Here is a 20,874-nt window from a genome sequence, read left to right as displayed (position 1 = left end):
CTCTGTAGGCTCACACTCACTGGGTTGGAATGTGCGATGCCTTTTATTTTGGGCCACGAGTTGCTGACATAGCTCAGTATAAAACTCCTTGTCGGACATCATAACTCGCACGTTGTGGTTTCTTTCACTTTTATATGAGAAGTCTTTGCTGGGGCCCACGAGAGTCGTAATCATCTTCAACATTGCAGATATGTTGGTCACGTCCGGGATGAAGATTGGGGGTGGCTTGATTGCCTTAGGTTTCTCCTTTTCCTTCTCCTGGAGAGGAGTCTTGGCTGGCAGATGGTCGAACATCTCGTCGTCGTCGTCAGATGACAGAATCGCGAAGCTATTACCCGCTAGAGCAACGGCTCTGCGGCTTTCACGCACCACGAACTTTATGTCGTTCAATTAAGGATGCTAGGTTCGACCGGGTCCCCAACCACAGAAATCGGCTGGCAAACGACCACTATACTCTTAATAGAAGGCAACCGAGGGACCTCTTTCTCCGATCTCCTTTGAGGAGAGTCAGAAGACACTGATGATGATATATATGAATTCAGCGAGTGTGCCAATAAGATCGGGCGGTCACACTGGACCAAGCAGGCTGGCCACACTAATATAGGCAAATGCCACGCAGACTGCGGGCACACTAAGTCCAGCCAGGCCTATATAAGGCGGGCGTTTGTCAGCTATTAGTCACTTCGCAGCCGACAGCGATCGGATGAGGAAAGCCTGCCGGTCGGGAAGGCGGCGACGGTAGGAGTATCTTCGGGGAAGGCACATTCCGCACTTCCTGGTCAGTTGACAGTGTCCAGGACGACATCGTCGAATTCCCTGTCATCTATTGAAAAATTAGTGAAATCATGTGAAATCGTTTTTGGCCCAGATACAGCAGCAGCAACTTGTCTGGTATGTCGAATCGGCTGGCAAACGACCACTATACTCTTAATAGAAGACAACCGAGCGACCTCATTGTAAGTGTAAACGTTGATATTTGGTGAGGATTTCAGAGAAAACAAAGGCAAAGTCATTCAATAGTGATTAAAAGTTCCTTTCAGAAATATTTTCCATCAGTGTATGTGAAGAATTCTACATCCCTCTAGGACAACCTCGGCATTAATTTCAGATTTTCTTTCTACGGTAACTAGCGGTAAGTTTCGTTTGTACATTTACGGAAAGTTAGCAATGAATTGATCAATTGTGTTCTAATACTATAATGCGTTTCTTATGAACTTTCCACATTGTTGGAATGGTTTGGTGTTTTTGTTCTTTCATTGTCGCCTTTATTATTCCAGAAGAAAGGGTTCTTTTTTTCATCTGGACGCCGAGGCAGGATTCTAGTATGATATAAAAGAGTGGACCATGTGTAATTCCACTGAAAACCAGGCATAGGTACATACAAATATAACGTTTAAATACTTTCATAAATTTCGGTAGACCCCACTGCCCCTCTACAATATCATCCACTTTGAACTTATATTCTTTTCTGCTGCATTGAAGATTTCATTTTGCATTTTTGTTTACATTTCGTACTAGTTTGCACGCCATCAACACTGAGCAAACAGAGAAATCATGATAGTCGGGAAACTCGAACAAACAAACAACAAATTATAAGGATGATGACACCGACTAAAGGCAATTTATTCGTGCTCCTCCTCCAACAGATTGTCTAAATAGCTTCGCAAGACACACAGGTCGTCCGGATCGGTTTCCCTGTGTGTGATCCAGATTCTTATGGCATTCTTATCGATCTGACTGAACCGATTTAAATCTTGAACATTTTGCCACGGCTGGAATGAAAGATTACTGCTGTTTGGCGCGACCTTTGACTTTGGAGATGGCAATGTCCGGCAAATCCGGCGGCTTTGAAGGGTCAGAGGGCCAGTGTGTGGTCTCTCCAGTTGAGTGGCAGTCCAGATTTTTGCGCTGCAGGTATTTGTTGAGCGTTTTACCATTGGGGTGGTTTGTGAGGGACCCCCGCCAGGAATGCTTTGCGTTAAAGTCTGCGGCTGCTATGAAGCGAGGTCCAAGGGACTCGAAGAATTCATGCAGGTGTGTCTGTGGTATCGCGTACCTGGGGGGAAGTAAACCGTTCCAACCGTGATGACACCACACTGTGTCCAATCCTGAATCGCGGGTAGATCGGTGAATTGGATGTCACTCTCCGCGTGCTCGCCAGATGGATGGTTATCTGGGATCAGATCGTATCCGCAGATGTTGAAGTGGGATCTGGGGCAAAAATGGGATTCAGAAACCAAAACTACGGCGATGTTGTCAGTTTGATGAGGTGCTCAACTTCTGCTTCTCTGCAAGCCGTTTGCGTTCCAAAACACTAAGTTGAGGCTTATTTGCAGGACTTGCTGTTGAGAATGGAAGCAACAAGATGAGTCATCTCGATCATTCTTTGAATCATGTCTTCAAATCGGGTGAACATAGCCTCTATATGGCTGGGTTGTGGGGCTTCAGGTGGGGTTAGGGTTGTTGGTTGGGAATTTTTTATTGGAACGTTTGTGTTCCACTTAGTGTATCTCTGTAGCTCATGCAGTTGATGATGTTTGGGAGCTCAATGCAGAGATTGTTGCGGCTTGCAACATGTCTGGTTTTGCGTCCACGTCGCAAGGGTTATACAAGCGGCGCAACACAAACACAAACATGCTTACTTGATTTTGCCGAAGGAAACCGTATCACTGTGCAAATATTTTAATTTTATTTTTTATTTATTACTATTTATTTTTATTTTTAATTTTGCGTTCATGTAAATTGATAAGTGAAGACGATCCCGGTGCCTTATCAGCGATTGTTGTACACATATTCGGTCGTTCATCACACAACTCACATTTATTTTTATAACCCACTGTGCATGAGATCCCTTTGCCTTGGAGGCGACTGATGTCCACATTCACTCCTTGCGCAGCGAGTTCTGTATTTATGTATTTATTTGTGAAATAAATTTGTGTTCATATAAATTGATAAGTGAAAACGATCCCGGTGCCTTATCAGCGATTGATGTACACATATTCGGTCGTTAATCACGCAACTTACATTTATTTTTTATAAACCACTTATGCAGAAGATCCCGTTGTCTTGGAGGCGACCGATGTCCACATTCACTCCTTGCGCAGCGAGCTCTGGTCAGAACAAAGTCAAATATTAGACTGATCTCGCTCTTTAACATTCTCTTTTGTTTTGTGCACAACAACCAACACTCAGCGGCAGCGTCGCCGGTCTGTTGGGTCGGTGTTGTCTCTCTTTGCAGTACTGGGAGGGTGATGTTAACTCGCATTATCTGAACGACGCTGGGTCGGCTTGGCAATGCACGGCAGCATGCTTTTTCGTCGTCCTTTTTTTCGCAAGCTCTGGAGTTTTAATGGCCACCACACTTAAAGCAGCAAAATTCGAGGAAGCAGTAGCACTGGGTGTGTCAGAACCCTTGGCATCTGAAGCACTGCGATACATAGTTGAACTTCAGTGGAGGATCAACGGTGACGACCGATGTTGGAATACCCCATTCAACTACAAAAATAACGTTTAACAAAACTACCTTATATTTGACATGTGTGGTCACACTTTTTCCTTATTTTTTTTCTCGTATGTTTTCTTCTGCGAGCAAGTCGTGGTGCTGGTGTTGCAAATTAAAAGAATATTAAACTATAAAACATACAACTTAAAAACACAAAACTTAACTTTTTATTTAAAAAGGATACAAGCATAAATTACAACAATCTCGAAATGGTAAATGAAGACAGCGCAACTGATTCTGCTAAGCCTGCAATAGAGAACAGAGTTAAAATGATTTAGGAATCCAGCATTCGTTTGCTCCGCCTAACAAGCCAACATATTCCCAACAAGTAACGATTATCAATCTTATGCCCAAATTGCTGCAGGAAATACTACTATATTGTAATACAACTATTGGAAAACAGTCAGAACTTACTAATAATTTAATTAACATGATAATGTTACTTGAAAACAAAATATGCAAGTAAATCTTAACCTAGGAATATGGAATGCCAATGGGCTTTCCAGCCATGTAAATGAAATATTCATCTTTATAAAAACGAACGAAATTGATATTATGTATGTAGTAATTATCCAACAGAATTTTTAAATTCGCTGGAATTGCCCGGGTTACCACCTCATAATCTGCAATTAAAAATCGGATCAGTAATTATTATGTTACGGAACATAAACCAGCCACGTCTGTGTAATGGCGGTGAAGAAATTATTGAACAACGTCATCGAAGCCACAATTTTGAAAGGGAAGTACAAAGACGAAGATGTTTTAATCCCACGCATCCCTATGATACCGAACGATATGCCATTCAGCTTGAAGCGTCTACAGTTTCCAGTGCGGCTTGCATTAGCAATGTCAATAAATAAATCACAAGGGCAGTCGCTAAGTGTATGTGGCATCAATCTAGAAAATCCATGTTTTTCACATGGCCAATTATATGTCGCCTCTTCCGTTGTCGGAAAACCATCAGCATTATTTATTTACGCGCCAGAACATAAAACTAAAAATATAGTGTACCAAAAAGCATTAGATTAAAGAAACAGCAGCATTAGAATAGAGAGAAACAGTGAAGGGTATAGAGGCTATTAGTTGTTTTCTAGAGCGCGCGTGGTGTTTACTTCAAAATGCCAAGTTGTTCAATAGCGATTTGTAAAAATATAAGTGGAATTATTGAATCCTATGGAATAAACACTATTATGAAAATATATATTTTGTTTTGTATTTAATAAAATTAGGTCCTTTTCAGATATGGCGATACCAGGGAAATAGGGATTAATTTATATATGGAGGATATTATAGATTCCAGTTTAAATTGAATAGGTACTCATACCTAAGATAGGTCAACTATACAAAATAAAGTAGTCCATCAAAGCTACGCTAAGGCGGTACGAAGTTCGCTGGGTCAGCTAGTATTATATATATATATATATATATTTGTTTTTTTTTTTTTTTTTTGTGCTTATTTATTTAAAACTGTCCTTCGCGGACAATCATTAAATTTGAGGACTAAACTTAACGGTAGAAAATTAATGGATTACATAATTTGTTGCCGAAACTTTACAATAACTGTAGATATTTTATGTATGATGTATATCATCATGTATGTATATAATTTTAATTTTAATGTGCGTGTCTAGTCGCCAGGGAGGTCCAAAGGGTGGGATCGGTGCAGCCTCATGGTGCGTTGACTGGAGTCCAGCAGGTTTTGTGCCAGGTTGTTTGGGTGGTCTTGAAGCCTCTGCATGTACTGCCTGCTGCTTTTCTTGATATCATCCTCCACCCAGGGGAAGCTGAGGACCTCGTGGATAGTGGCATTATCGTGGAAAGGGTGAGCGTTGGTGGCGGTGCGGAGCGTTTTGTTTTCGAAGGTCTGGATAATGTTGATGTTACATTTCGATGCAGTGCCCCACAGTTGAATGCCATACGTCCAGATTGGCCTTATGATCGCTTTGTAGATAAGGAGCTTAGTGGAAGTCGGTAGCTTAGATCGTCTACCCATCAGCCAGTAGAATTCACGGACTCGGTTCTCCGCCTGTTTCCGCTTTTTTAGCAGGTGTGGTCTCCTTGTAAGTCGCCTGTCCAGTGTAAAGCCTAGATAATTTGGATTGGCTACCTCTGGGATTGGGGACCCGTTGAGAATGACTGGAGGGCAAGTGCCGCGCCGAGTTGCGAAGGTGGTGGCGGTTGACTTGTCGCTGTTTACCGATATATTCCATCTCTTTTGCCACGTGTTCAGTAGATCTAGTTGCTCCTGCATAGTCTGGGAGGCCTCTGCTGGGGTATCTGCTGTTGTTAGGAACGCAGTATCATCGGCGTAAGTGGCTGCCATAATGTACTGGCTCGGTATCACCGGCAGGTCGGCCGTATACGCATTCTAGAGGAGCGGGCCGAGAACGCTTCCTTGGGGAACTCCTGCACGGGCTTCTTTGACGGCGAACCTTCTGCCCTCCAAGAACGACTTCATGAACTTGAAATATGGCTGGGGCAGGCCGTTTTTGAGCTTCAGGAGGAGACCGGGGTGCCAAAATCGATCAAAGGCTTGCTTAATGTCAAGCATTACTGCTAGGCAGTATTTCTTATTCTTAAAGGCGTCCAGGATATATTGCGCTACTCGGTGGCCTTGCTCTGGTGTCCCTTGGATGCGCCTAAAGCCAAACTGGTGATCAGGGATCAGACCAGCCTCCTCCATCACCGGGAATACTCTGCACAAAAATACTCTTTCGAGTATCTTGGAGAGTACCGGTAGTAAGCTGATCGGGCGGTAGGCGAGATTGGCTTCATGTTTACCAGGCTTCGGGATCATAACTACTTCGGCGCGTTTCCATGATGAAGGGAAGTGCCCCAATTGCAAGCACTTATTTATTATGGCCGTGATTAGTGACTTGCTAATAGGGGGTAGGAGCTTTATAGCAATGGCATTGATGGCATCATCGCCTGGTGCCTTGTGGTTACCCATTGCCGCTATTAAATTGCTGATCTCCTCTTCCGTGGGGTATCGACTCGAAACTGGAAAGTGATGAAATTGAGACAGACGACTACGATATAATGGAACAAAACTCAAGTACAAGTATGCAAGCCCAAATCAACGAACTTAAGGAGATGGTGGCAAACTTGGCAACGATGGTTCAAACGGCATGCTTGCAGCAACAAAGTCAAGCGCAAGGGACTGTGGAACAAGAAACGACACGCTTACGTCAGACGCTGGATGGATCGAGACACACACATGCGCCAAACGGGATGCAACCGGAAAATGTGCTCTCATCGCCACAGCTAGAAGCTCAAGGTCAAGGTTTTACAAGCATCAAAGAAATGATAGGAATTCTGCCGGATTTTGATCCAATCAAGGGATCTATCACATCGGAGCAATTCATCGCAAAGGTAGAGCAACTACAAAGCGTATACATGTGTACAAGTGACGTTGTGCTGTTTGCAGTGCAGCATAAGATGCGTGGAGTAGCAAAAACATGGCTGGATGCACAGCAGGTATATCGATCATGGGATCAATTCAAATCGGCATTCGTTCTTGATTTTCCATGTTTAGTGAGTACGGCCGATGTGCACAGAGAATTGATGCGTCGCAAGCCACGCAATGGCGAGTCATTAATTGATTACTTTTATGCGATGGTAGCTATTGGACGGCCTGCGAGTGTCGATGAACCATCAATAAATTCGTATATCATCAACGGGCTTAATTCAAAAGAACTCACGAAATCATTATTAGCGATGAACATACGCACATGTTCAGAGCTGCTAAAGTCGTTGGAAAATTTGAGATTTTCACAAGAGATACATCAACAACAATACAACGCGTCAACGATCAATGAAAAGCAATACAACGATGCTGATGGCAAGATGAAAGCAGTTAAATGTTATAATTGCATTAATTTCGGGCACTTTGCAGCGAAAGGAAAGATGTTCCAAATGCTCTAAGACTGGGCATAATGAAAAGGATTGCAAGGTGAAAACATCGTCAACGGTGGCTCAAGTGAATGAGTCGCATCACAAGGAGTATCCGCCAATAATGAAAACAGTTCTCATTGGAGGCCAACAGTTTGAAGCATTCATCGACACGGACAGTGATAACACCCTAATGAAAGAAGCAGCAGTGCCAGATGGAGCAATACGGCAGCCGAGAGTCAAACGGCTGCAAGGCTTTGGAGGATCTGTGGTCGAATCGAAGGAGTGCATTCTTTCAGAGTTTGCATATGGCAAACTGAGACTCTTAACGCAAATTCAGGTGGTACCAAACGAAGTCCTACCATATGATGTCCTCGTGGGCAGAGATATCATCTGCCACGATCAGGAAATGCTGGTTGCCGAAGATTCAGGATCAACGTTGACAGCAGCGGAGCAGGTAGGGTTTAATGTTAACACGGACATTGACCCCGACCACCAGGAACAGGTGAGCGATCTATTAAAGAGCTATAAAGAGTGTTTTGCCGAAGATTTGTCAAATATTGGCAGTTGCAAAACGACGAAGACGGATATAGAGGTATCCACTACGAAAGCCATCTTGGGGCGGCGATATCAAGTGCCGTTTGCCCAAAGGGAGATGATGACTACGATAATAGGTGACTTACTGAAGTACGGGATGATTGAAAGGAGCAAGTCAACGCATGCAGCATCAGCAATATCGGGCTCTAAACGCAGTCACTATAAAGAAGCGATATCCGATGCCGATTGTAGAGGAGCAATTGGCAAAGCTATCCGGAAATGTATACTTCACGACGCTGGATATGACATCCATTATTACCAGGTTCCGATGGACGAGAAAAGTAAAAATTTGACGGCATTTATGGCACCAGATGGACTGTACGAATTTAATGTTATGCCCTTTGGTCTGGTGAACGCACCGATGGTCTTCCAAGAAGTCATTACTGAGATCATACGAGAGCTGAAACACCAACGGAATATTATCAATTATGTGGACGAAGTCATAATTGCACCCAAGACGGTCGAAGAAGGACTCATTATATTAAAGGAATGTGCTGCCAAACGGAGAAACTTCGCACACAGTAGCAGACAATGTATTAGCGATTGTGCCTACCGACGAAGATTGGGTGTATGCAATGCAAAGGCAAGACCCAATACTGGCGCAGATATTTGAAGTATTTAGGACTAAGGAGAAGAGTTCACAATGGAGCCAAGTAAAAGCAGACTACGTTGTTGAAGCGAGCAGACTTCTACGCAAAACGGCCAACGGCAACAAATTAGATGTACCCCAATCAATCCGCTGGCGTATAACAAAAGCAAACCACGATGACATAGGACATTACGGCACGGATAAGACAATTCAACGGATTCAACGGAACTTTTGGTTCCCACGCATGAGGAGATATGTGAAGTCGTACATATCTTCCTGCCCAGAGTGCTGCATTAACAAAGTAAAAGGAGGCAAACCTGAAGGGTCACTGCACGTATACGACACGTTACCTATACCATTCCGTACAATAAATATGGATCACATAGGCCCATTCCCAAAGAGCAAAAGTGGAAATCTTCACATTTTGGTTATTGTATGCGCATTCACCAAATACAAAATGAAAATTTTACAAAAGAGCAGGGTATTCAACATATCAAAACGGCAGTCAGAACACCCAGAGCTAACGGGCAAGCTGAAAGAATGAATAAAACTTTATTAAATGCTCTAAAGACCAGCACAGAAAAGACTAAAGAATGGGACCAGCAGTTATTCAAGATACAGTGGGGCATTAATTCACACATAAATGCCACCACTAAATTTTCTCCAACGTAAATTTTCTCTCCGGACGTGTGCTCGCTGCGTGAACGATGAAGGCAGATGTATACTGAAGACATATAACAATTGTAACACATTAATAAAAGAAAAAAATAAACATGAAGTTCAACCTGACAATAGGCACGTTCGTCTCGGGGCTGCAAGGTTTGAAACCTTTTATTGGACTTGGTCAAGAAGTCCTTCAGGGCGGAGAAGCTTTCCTTGTCCGGGGTCATCACGCGAACGTTGTTGTTGCTTGTCATTTTCAATGTGAACTCCACGTCATTGCCAAGTACACCAGCAATGCAATTAGTAAGAGCCTTGATATTGGTCACATCCGGTGTGAAGATTGGGGGTGGCTTGAAAGTCCTCGGAGTAGGCTTGGGTTTGTCCGGGGCTTTGGTGGCAGCAGGTCCAGGTTCTCCGTCTGGGATGCCTTTTTCGTCGTCGTCATCGTCGTCCTCTTCGTTCGAGAGAATGGCAAACAGATTGTTTGCCAGCCTTCGACGCAAGGCTGCGCTGGTGCTGGGCGTGGGTTTGCTCACAGGCTTGCGCTTGATCTCGCCAGGCTCCGAATGCGAGGTGCTAGAGTCGCTGCATATATATATCATATGGATATGGATCATATGGATATGATATACATATATAAGATGAGCTGACATCCCTTCGGGCAGAGATCATGGTGGCGCAGCTATTTTAATTAAACAAGGCCTAAAATTTTAAATTATGGACACCACTACAGAATATGCTATGCAGGCTGCCACGGTCAAGATCAAATGTATGCATGCGGAAGTACCTGTAACAGCAATTTATCTTCCCCCAAGATTTGCTCTCAAAGAAGCAGATTTTAAGAACTTTTTTCAAAAACTTGAACCACAGCTTATAGTAGGAGGCGACTTCAATGCTAAGCACCACTGGTGGGGCTCCAGATTGACAAATCCGAAGCGAAGCGAAATTAACAAATGAATAGTAAACAACAGCATAAACATGTTTTGCATAGAGTATGTAGTAGGGATTAATGGATAACTACTGCCTCTGTTAATTTAAGATTAATTATAAAATTTACTTATTGTCATACTTTTTTAATACAGATTGTAAATAAAAAAAGAGGGAGAAAAAAATGTATTTACACAGTGCAAATTGAAAATTAGTCTTTGATTTGCATTGAGTAAGTGAAGTTCTAGTTGATGTTGATCGCTTAATTGTTAACAGTTAAGTCAATAGATAAAACTAAGCATTTAATTTGTAAAATGGCAAAAGCAAAGGAGCTATTAGTTGAGCATCGAGTCGAGATTGTCACTAAATTTAAGGCTGGTACTTCTGCATCCAAATTAGCTGAGTTGTACAAAATATCACGTAAAACTGTGTACAATTTAGTTAAAAAAGGACACGCTGGGAAATTTGGTAAATAAAAAGAGAACTGGCCGAAAAGTTGCATTGAACCCAAGAGACCGCAGACACATTATAGGAGTTGTACTAAGTAATCCCACCATAAGTCCCGTTAAAATTGCCGCAGCAAGCAATTTATGCATCTCCCAAAACAACTAAAGGGTAATGCCGTCCAGCCAATCAATCGGTTTGGTGGTGGCACGGTGATGTTCTGGCGCTGTTTAAGCTACTATGGATTTGGAGACATGGTAAAGATATAGGGTACACTAAATCAAACAGGATACCTCCATATCTAAAATGAGCACGCATTCAACTTAGGAAATAGACTGTTCTCCACGAATAACTGGATCTTGCAGCAGGACAATGCTCCATGCCACAAGGGCCGAGTACCAACCGAGTTCTTGAAAAAATCAGGCGGTACTTCCATGGACCCGATCTGAACATTATCGAAAATGTCTGGGCTTATGTTAAGAGTCAGAGGAAATTTGAAAGAGATCGCCAGCGCGATGGAAATTACGGAAATTTGGTCCCAATTACATCTTGAGTTTGCGCACAACTTGGTCTGGTCAATACCAGCCAGACATCAAGCAGTCATTGATGCCAAAGGCGGAGTAACTAGATATTTGGCTTAACATAATCACATATTAAAATAATATAAAATATTTCGTTCAAATTCAATACAAAACGCAAAAATCATTTAAAAAAGCTGTGTGTAAATAATTTTGAGGCGTAAAAATTGTGTGTAAATACTGTAGTAGGCTGCTCCTTCTACCCTCTTCCTTTACTCTTAGTCATACATTCCTAGTCATACATACCTAATTATACATAGCCAATCCAATCATAAGGAAGCAGGCCAAGCAGTAGGTCAGAGTTTATAGTTTTTTGTTCGTGAATTTTTAAACTAAAATCAAATCCAAAATAGTGGCACAAATTGTTAATAGTGACCCTTAAGTCGCTATCTGTGATATTGTAGTGGAACTCAACGTGAATTTGTTTGCACGAAGTGGGGCTCCGCTGCCCAGCGGCCACGCGGTCGCTTGTGTCTTAGACACTCTGCTGCTTGAACTGTAAGCTTTTAGCTGGCAGATTTTGATTATGGATAACGATCCACAGCAAAAATCTATCGATTATGAGTCGATGAAGCTATTTGCTGGCGCTGGCCCTAAAGAGATTCGGAAGGAATTGACAAAGAGCTGGCTGAGTAAAGATCCAGCCTTCGCTACTACCAGTATTTCTAATACCTACTGCAGCTCGACCTTCACACTGACCACCACCAGCTCGACTATCTCGTCTGCGTACATATTCACCTCCTCCTTGAGCGGCAACGTATGCTCTACTACTGCCAGTACAACTCACAACAGTGCATCTGTCAGCTCAATTGCGAAGCCACAATCTGCCTCCGGCTGGCAGGATATCTCCTTTAAATCTAGGAATAGAGGAAATATAAAGAGAGCAGGTGCGGTCCTCTCCCCTAAAATGGTAAAAAAGGTGGCGTCTGACAAGCCGGCTAAAATCACTGCCAATCGCTTCCAAGCCCTTAGCGACAAGGAAGATATGGTCCTGGGCGTGGAATCTTCGAGTGACAACGACGAGCCATGCTCCTCGAATACCGCCCTCAACCGTGCCGCAAGGAAAGCAGGACAAAAACAACAGCTGAAAGGTGCTCACCAAACTGTACCAGCCCCGAAATCAAGCCGTCACTCTAAGGTACCTAGAATGATGTTTCCCAATGTGGTGAACTTCACATCATTTCGCGACGAGCTGGACGCTCTTGTGGGAGACTCCTATACAATAAAGGCTCTGAATTCGGGAGATTGCGCTGTTCAGTGCAACTCCCCAGAAAGCTACAGGCTGGTGGCCCGTCACTTTCTCGACAAAGGATCCCTTTTCCATCACCATCAGCTACCGGAGGACCGACCCTACAAGATTGTCATGCGCAATATTCACCACGGAGTCCCATCGGTGGATATCATCGCAGCCCTCCAGAACGAAGGACATAACATTGTACGGATTTATACTCCGCGCAACAAGGCTACCTCTCTTCCTCTTAATATGAGGTTCATTGACCTCAAAAAAGCTGAGAACAACAATCAAGTAAAGGGCATACCGGTTGTCTGTAGGCACAGGGTAACTTGGGAGAAACCCCGTAAACAATCGGAACCGATTCAATGCCACAGGTGCCAAGGCTATGGTCATACCAAGGCATATTGTTCTCGGCACTATATATGCAGAGAATGCGGAGAAAATCACCCCACTGCAGAGTGCAAGCTGGAACAGGACGAGGCCAGATTCTGTTTTCACTATGGCGGCCCCCATGCAGCAAACTTTAAAGGTTGCAAAAAATACCTGCTAGAGGCTTCTAACCGCAAACATCAACGGAAAGTCAATGAACCCTCTGTTTCTGGTCCTGCAAGAGGAGTACACCAACCCAGTCCACCAGTCCTTATGTCTGGTAAGCCTTCCTTTGCTAGTATAGTCAGAGGAAGTCAGCCCGTCGCCAAGCCTGCCGTTACTGTCCCCCCTGCAAGCGCCAACCTTGAGTCTAAGCTGGAACAACTGTTTTCTAGGCTTGACAGGATGTTGTCACTAGTTGAAACACTAATGCAACTGCTCATGCAAAATCGCACCTTCCCTTCTGCTGCTCAAAATGGGTCCTCTTAAGATAGCAGCTTGGAATGCCAATGGGGCCTCCTCGAAGACCAATGAGATCCTCGCCTTCATCGAGCTTCACGAAATCGACATCCTCCTGCTGTCGGAAACCCACTTCGTTTCCCGGTCCACTTTTAGAATTCCTGGCTTTACCCTCCACACTGCCAACCACCCGGATGACAGCCGTCGCGGAGGTGCGGCGATCCTTATTAGATCACTCATCTCCCATCAACTCTTCTCCACCCTGTCGGAAAATCACATCCAGGCAGCAGTTATCCAGCTGACGGCAAGCAGGGGTACTTTTAACATTGCCTCAGTATACTGCCCTCCTAACCTCAGGTGGACGGAGGCTGACGTTGAGCTTATCATCTCTCAATTTGGCACAAAGTTCCTAGCGGCAGGTGATTGGAACGCAAAGCACAGATGGTGGGGAAACTACAGGATGTGCACTAGAGGCAGGGTGCTGCTCTCCGCTCTGGCGGGCAAAGGTATTGACATTGTTGCAACTGGAGAAGCTACTTGCTATCCCTTTCGAACAAGTGTCACTCCAAGTGCAATTGATTTCGGGATCTCCAAAGGATTCAGACAGCAAGAAATCAACGTGCAAACCCTGACAGAACTGTCGTCTGACCATCTCCCCCTGCTGTTTGTGCTGGATGAAGACGCTCAGCTTTTCAAAGGTGTCACTAAAATGCTGTCACCTACTGCAAATACTGTGGCCTTCAAGGAGCACATCGAGGCCACAGTTGATCTCAACATCCCCATTGACACATGCAGTAGTCTGGAAGCTTATGTAGATTACCTCGTAGCTACAATCGCGGAAGCAGCACGGAGGGCCACACCTCCCCCACATCAAGCTCGTCACACGACCGCAAGGAGGGCTCCCATCTTGAGCTTGGAGGCTAGGGAGCTGCTCTCCCACAAAAGGAGCCTCAGGAGACGGTATATCGCCACAGGAGATCCGAACATCAAGCAGCTATACTCTAGTACCACAAACAGACTGCATCGTTTGCTAGCCAGGACCCGACGAGATAATCTGGATACCCTGCTTGAGGGTATTGGCCCAGATAACAACAGCAACTTCTCGTTATGGAGGCTCACAAGAAATATCAAGAGGCAGCCGATGTTTCAATCTCCCATCCTGAGTCAAAGTGGCCTCTGGCTCAAGACGGACGATGAAAAAGCGAGGGCATTTGCTTTGCACCTGACCTCCACCTTCTTGCCCTTCAACCTAACAGACGACTCAAACCGCGTAGAAATCAATAATTTTCTGGACGCTCCGACTGTACCGGCTCGCCCCATTAGGCATACCACTCCGCAGGAAGTCATGATGCAGCTGAAGGCGCTACACATCAAGAAAACCCCTGGTTACGATAGCATCGACAACCGTGCTGCGAAGTCTCTGCCACGCAAAGGAGTCCTAGCCTTAGTAAAAATTTTTAATGCCATGCTAAGGCTAGGGCACTTTCCAAGGCAATGGAAGCGAGCACGTATCATTATGATACCTAAAGCCGGAAAGCCGCCAACGCAGATCGATGCATATCGCCCAATCAGCCTGCTATCAACATTCTCTAAGATTTTTGAGAGAATACTCTTAGCCCGCCTGATGGAACTGCCGCAAGTAGTGAACCATATACCTCCACACCAATTTGGTTTCAGGAAGTCCCACGGCTGCCCTGAACAAATACATCGACTGGTAAACCAGGTGACGCATGGCTTCGAGCACAAACTCTACACGGTCGGCGTCTTTCTAGACGTGAAGCAAGCGTTTGACAAGGTGTGGCATGAGGGCCTTCTATACAAGATGAAAACTCTCCTTCCTGCTCCCTACTATGCCATCCTGAAATCGTTCATCTCTAATCGGACGTTCGACGTTGCAGTGCGTGATGCTCGATCCAGCCTGGAGGAGATTCATGCAGGAGTTCCACAGGGAAGTGTTCTTGGGCCATTCCTATACACCCTGTACACTGCTGACATGCCATCTCCCGCAAACAACGCCGAAGTCCCCCCGGCTCAGCTGCTCCTGGCCACTTACGCCGATGACACTGCCATGCTGGCGTCTCATCCTTCACTGCAAACTGCCTCCAACGCGATCCAGGATTGGCTGCACGCAATCGAAAAATGGACTGCCAAATGGAATGTGGCCATTAACTCCTCAAAGTCAGCCTGTGTAACTTTTTCCCTGCGACCAGGAACCTGCACAGATCTGACCTTCAATGGAAGCCCTATCACCAATGCTAGATCGCACTGCTACCTAGGAGTTCATCTAGATCGGAGACTGACCTGGGGGGCCCACATCACGTCGGTCAAATCAAAGTCACTGGCGAAGCTAAAAAAGCTCGACTGGCTCTTCCACTCAAGCAAACTTCAAATGAGCTCTAAGGCTCTTTTAATCAAAGCCATTCTCGCTCCAACGTGGAGTTATGCCATCCAGGTGTGGGGAACTGCCGCCAAATCCCAGCTTAATAGGCTCCGTGTGGTCCAGTCAAGAGCTGCACGTCACGCATCTGGGCTCCCCTGGTACGTGACGAACATAGTCATCGAAAGAGATCTGAAAGTTACCCTTCTTGGGGATCAGATTAATTTCCACAGCAGCCGTTATGACGACAGGCTTATAGCCCACCCGAACCAACTAGCAACTATCCTAGCTGATCCCATCTCCCTCCGAAGACTGAAGAGGGTACACCCCAGCGATCTCCTTACCCGGAGGATAACATAACATATTACATTTTCTTTTGTACTTTATAATTAAGATACCACTTGGTCTCATTTATCTTTATCACACATTAGGTTAAGTTCAGAGGAATTACTGAACGATTCCTTTTGAAATCTTAATAAATAGAATTAGTTACTCCAAAAAAAAAAAAAAAAGTCATAAGCTTATACATTCATACACCCATCCTTACTATATACATACATACAAATATTATCGAGAAACTCATCGACTGATCGACTCGCCACTGTGCAGAGAGCGCGGCAGTCAGTCGCTGTTGAACCAAGCTAGAGTACAGATCGAAATAAAAGAGACAATTGAAATAGTATCCGAATGTTAACTTCTGTAAACGGCGGCTAAAATACTTCTAACAACAGACAAGCATCAGTTCAATGCTTCTATTTTTAGCCCATGAACAGTTCTTTTTTCTACTTCTTCCTTCGTTTGCTTCTGTAAAGATGTAGAAGCGCTACAAACACCGTTATGTTCGTTTCTGAGTACAAAAGCAGCAGCAACTTTTGACCACCTCTGTGTATGCAAAAATATCCATGGTATCCTATGTCACCGACGATCCATAAAGTACTGGTCCACGGATTTCAAATCAATAAATCGGCCTTGGTTCCACTTAGATGCCTAGGCGAAAATGCGAGTGAAGCCAGGAAAAATAGTCGAATCAATACGATTGATTCCTCGGACCAAAGACACTAGAATAACAAGATGCATAACGGCCATACATTCGTTTGGCACTATGCAGCCACTTTTTTGGTGAAGGCCAAATTTGCTCTCTTTCCGCTCGCTCACGCTGAGAGCATAAGAAATCTAAAAATAGAATTTGCTTGCTTGTGTGAGTAAAAACAAGAGACGAGAACGCGTATATGTGTGCGTGTTGTGCTAGAAGACGATTTTCGGGCCGAAATCAATTCTGATCGAAGAAACGAATTTACATATTTGGAGTTGTGGCCAATTTCGTAGCAATATGATGAAATAAAATAAAAATTCCCTGACTATTCTAATTTTAAAGTTTTTTATATTCGCTTGTTAAAATCGCCGCTCGAATTAGCTACCGTTTACATATTTATATTTTATTCTTATTTTATTTATATTATGTTATATTAATTAATTATTTGTAATATATGTAATATTCGGTACCCAGGGAACACCACGGGGAGGCCATTAGAATTGTAATGGGGTCCTATATTAATTAGGCCATCGAGTCGACTTGAAATATTTTAATGTATAACATTAAAACATTTCCATGTTCCCCAATTAAGTTATTTTTCTAACTATTGTTTTTTTTTTATATTTTGCGTCCAGTTTTCAGTCGCCAATTATTTAAATATAAATTTGAAACATAAATTTTCCAAAAAGAAGACATAACATTGAGAAATAAATATTTCATAAAAATAATAATAATTTTTTAATTTCATAAAAAAATAATAATTTTATTAATATATAATAAAAATAATAATTTTATTAATAAATAATAATATTTCATAATAATATTTCATAAAAAATAATAATACGTAGTAGAAAATAAAAATTAATAAAATAAATAAAAGTATGAAAACAGTTCGTTGCAAAAGTCATATCGTCAGGCACGAAGTGCGGACACAAGCACTCAACAATCATTGCCTTATTAATTTTTCTCACGCCGCAAGCTGAATACCCTAATGACAAGTATTCTAATATAAAGTCATTTTCGAAGTTCATTTTGTGATGTACATAGATTCCGCTATTACTATTTCTAAGCTTTATTTAAATATTAATAACGTTAAGGCAATGCAAAACAAGAATTTTTCGCATGGTGTCAATTGATAAAACATAATATAGATTTAAAGTCAACGAACTTCTAAGGTGAAGGGCATATTTTGTCAAATTTACAATACATGAGCATACGTGTGCACACATACAGTTGTCTGCTATCACTGTATGCGTAGAAAAGAGCAGTTTGCTGTAGCGCTCTCCGCTCTTTCTCTCTCGAACAAAAACTCAAGAGAGCCTGGAGCCACCTCTAGAGCCACGGCCAAAAAATCGCGTGCCAAAAATTTGTATGGCCGTTCCGCATCTTGTTATTCTAGTGTCTTTGCTCGGACCCACTATTATTAACAATTTGTTTAAAAGAAAGAGAGAGGCAAAATAGAAAGAAAAAACACTTCCATCAGACAAAATATTTTATTCACATTCTGAAATGTATACACATTTATAATATTAAAAAAAAATTAAATTTCGTTGACTCCTGGTATGAGTTAATATGGGAGGCAAGAGAGGGAGTGGTCGCACGGACTCCAAATTTTGTGTGCAAGCTATTTGTGATTTAACAACAAAGTTTCAAGGTTGTAACCTAATTGTTAGACTTTATGCCAACAAAATCGATTTCTGGACCACAGTGCAGCGTAACAGCCTGGACTGACACTCCACTGGCGAGCCCACCCACTGGCCAACCGATCCCCTCAAGACTCCAGATCTGCTAGGTTTTGCCATATCGAAAGGCATAGAACATGCCAAGATCAGCTGCACAATCAACGGCCTACTCAAATCGCCCGTCCTTAGGAAAATCCCGCTCAGGAGACTTACTGGGAAACATACTGAAGCCGCCCCCCAGTCACGTTAAACGGAGCCAACATCCCTACCGTGCCCACACCAAATTACTTAGGGCTGCCCTGGACCGCAGGCTCACACATGGCGCCCCCATATAATAAGCAAACGCATACAGGCCGATGCACGATTAAGGCAGATGCAATGGCTCATTGGGAGAAGATCCAAGTTGAGGCAGAACATTAAGCTCCTGGTCTACAAGGCAATTCTCAAGCCAAACTGGACTTACGCGAATCAGCGGTGGGGCACGGCAAGCCACTCAAAACGTCTCAGAATACAGCGGTTCCAAACCAGGGGCTTGAGAATTGCCTCCAACGCGCATCCCTACCACGATAACATAGCAATACACAAATATTACAAAATTTTCTAATATCTACAAGCACATTCAAAATATACTTACATAGATTTTATATTTATATAAAACAATAACTAATATAAACATAACTAACATAAACATATAAAACAATAACATTTATCTCTCTTTATTTGTATTTACAAAACGGAATCAGCAAAGAAAATCCAACTCGTTCCAAAGGAGAAGTCGAGGAGATTATACAGTAATTGGTTAAAGGGTCTTTATTCATGGGTAGTTAATGGTTTACTACCGTTGCCAATCGCCGGCTGAACTGAAGTGAGCTTCGGAAGGCTGTGGTCCGCTTTATATAGCGGCTTGGCGTGGTGTGCCCGCATATCTCGACTAGTTTTGGAGACATTAGTGTGCCCGATCCACTTTATGGTTAGAGTGACCCTCCTTGCCGTGCAATGCGCGCGCTGCGTGTTTGAATTCAAATGTTTTATGCTTTACTTCTGTGTAGTCCATGGTTTGTCTTTTATTTTGCTTTTATTTTATGTTTCTTCATTTCTGTTTACTTCATGGTTTTTAGCTTATTTTCTAAAATTATTTTATGTTTCTTCATATCTGTTTACTTCACTATTTTCTCTTACATCTATCCAATTTACATATGTTATTATTGCATATGAAAACTAAATAAATAAGTGTGGTCTGAGTTTTCCGATAATAATCTTTGTAGACCTCTTCAAACTTTTTGGGTATCGGGGTATCGCTCAATGCTTCGCAGGAGTCTATTGACTATATATTTCTGTTGTGGTGGTTCTTTTGTTTTATTGTATTTATTACAAATTTCTATCGATATGCCAGACAAATTTTTAAATTTCTTTTTGTGGTTGGTGATTGTTAAATGGACGGGGCCAACAAGGGATCGGGGTATACTAATAGAAATAGCGTAATTTTTTTGGTTGGTGCGCCTTAGTCACTCATAGGACGTACCTTCACAGTAATATACATCTATATGTAGGTACACATTTCTATGCTTCTTTTTAAAGAATTGAATGCTGAATGGAAATTTGTTCTTTTGTAGACTTTACGATGGCTCACTTGTCTTGGTTGAATGATGATCAGGCTCAGCGCCAACTAAAGCTATGAAAAGGATTTTAGCTAGTAATTCAGAGTAAATAAAGAAAATTTAAAATTAATACAATTTTTTTACAAAACCAAGTGGGATATTAAAATGTAATCAACTGCTCAAAAAAACCTTTTTTCTGCCTATTTCAATGATTATGAATCCGATTTGCCAAGTCGATATCAATAGGCCTGAGTGCCAGAAATGGATGGTCCAGGTATACTCCAAATGTCGGGATCTCTTCAAAACTAATACATTGCCCAATTGGGGTCAAGACAATGCCCCTGTTGTCTATAAGGCGGATGTGGAAGCCATGACCGTCCTGGATTGCCATCGGCTCAAGAGGGCATTGGGCAAGGAAGTGGCGGAAGAGGATGAGGAGGGGGATGAGTTGGATGACCTGGATGACTTAGATGATCTGGATGAGGGGGAGGAGGGTCTCGATCCAGGGAAATTGGTGGGTCTATTGCTAGCCCTCTGCGCAATCGCTATTCTTTTCGTTCTCTTGTGTCGAATGAAGCGCCGAAACATAAAATTAAAGGAAGTCGAGCTTCCAAAACCGGAAACCCAGGAAGCTCCACCCGTTTCACCCCAAAAAAAGAAAATAAATAGAGCCGCCAACTGCAAAAGCTGGATGCGCAGGAGCTGCAGACCCTTCTTCCTCCACAACGAGTCCCAGGTAAGACAGTACCAATCCCGTGCCGAAATGGAGGTGGCTGTACACGAGGAACGCACCCGGCAGAAGATCGCCATGTGGACAAAGGCCCGGGAGAGAGATGCCCAAAAGAAGAGAGATAAGCTCCAAAGGAACGTGAACAAGGCTACCAAAACTTGATGCCTTTTATTTTTGAAATATTTGTATGGCAAGCTGTAC

General features: G+C 43.1%; 1 protein-coding gene across 1 annotated transcript; it reads left to right on the top strand.

The window, feature by feature from the left end:
• Nucleotides 1-19,794: 19,794 nt before the first annotated feature.
• LOC116800589 lies at nt 19,795-20,869 on the top strand. The gene has a single exon (XM_032716375.1). It carries the CDS (start codon nt 20,152-20,154, stop codon nt 20,833-20,835), a length of 684 nt encoding a protein of 227 aa, XP_032572266.1. The 5' UTR covers nt 19,795-20,151; the 3' UTR covers nt 20,836-20,869.
• The last annotated feature ends 5 nt before the right edge of the window (nt 20,870-20,874 follow it).

This window comes from Drosophila sechellia, chromosome 2L (assembly GCF_004382195.2).
Source record: "Drosophila sechellia strain sech25 chromosome 2L, ASM438219v1, whole genome shotgun sequence".
Taxonomy (NCBI): domain Eukaryota; kingdom Metazoa; phylum Arthropoda; class Insecta; order Diptera; family Drosophilidae; genus Drosophila; species Drosophila sechellia.
The sequence above is the reverse complement of the archived record's forward strand: the minus strand, read 5'-3'. Positions and strand labels throughout refer to the sequence as shown.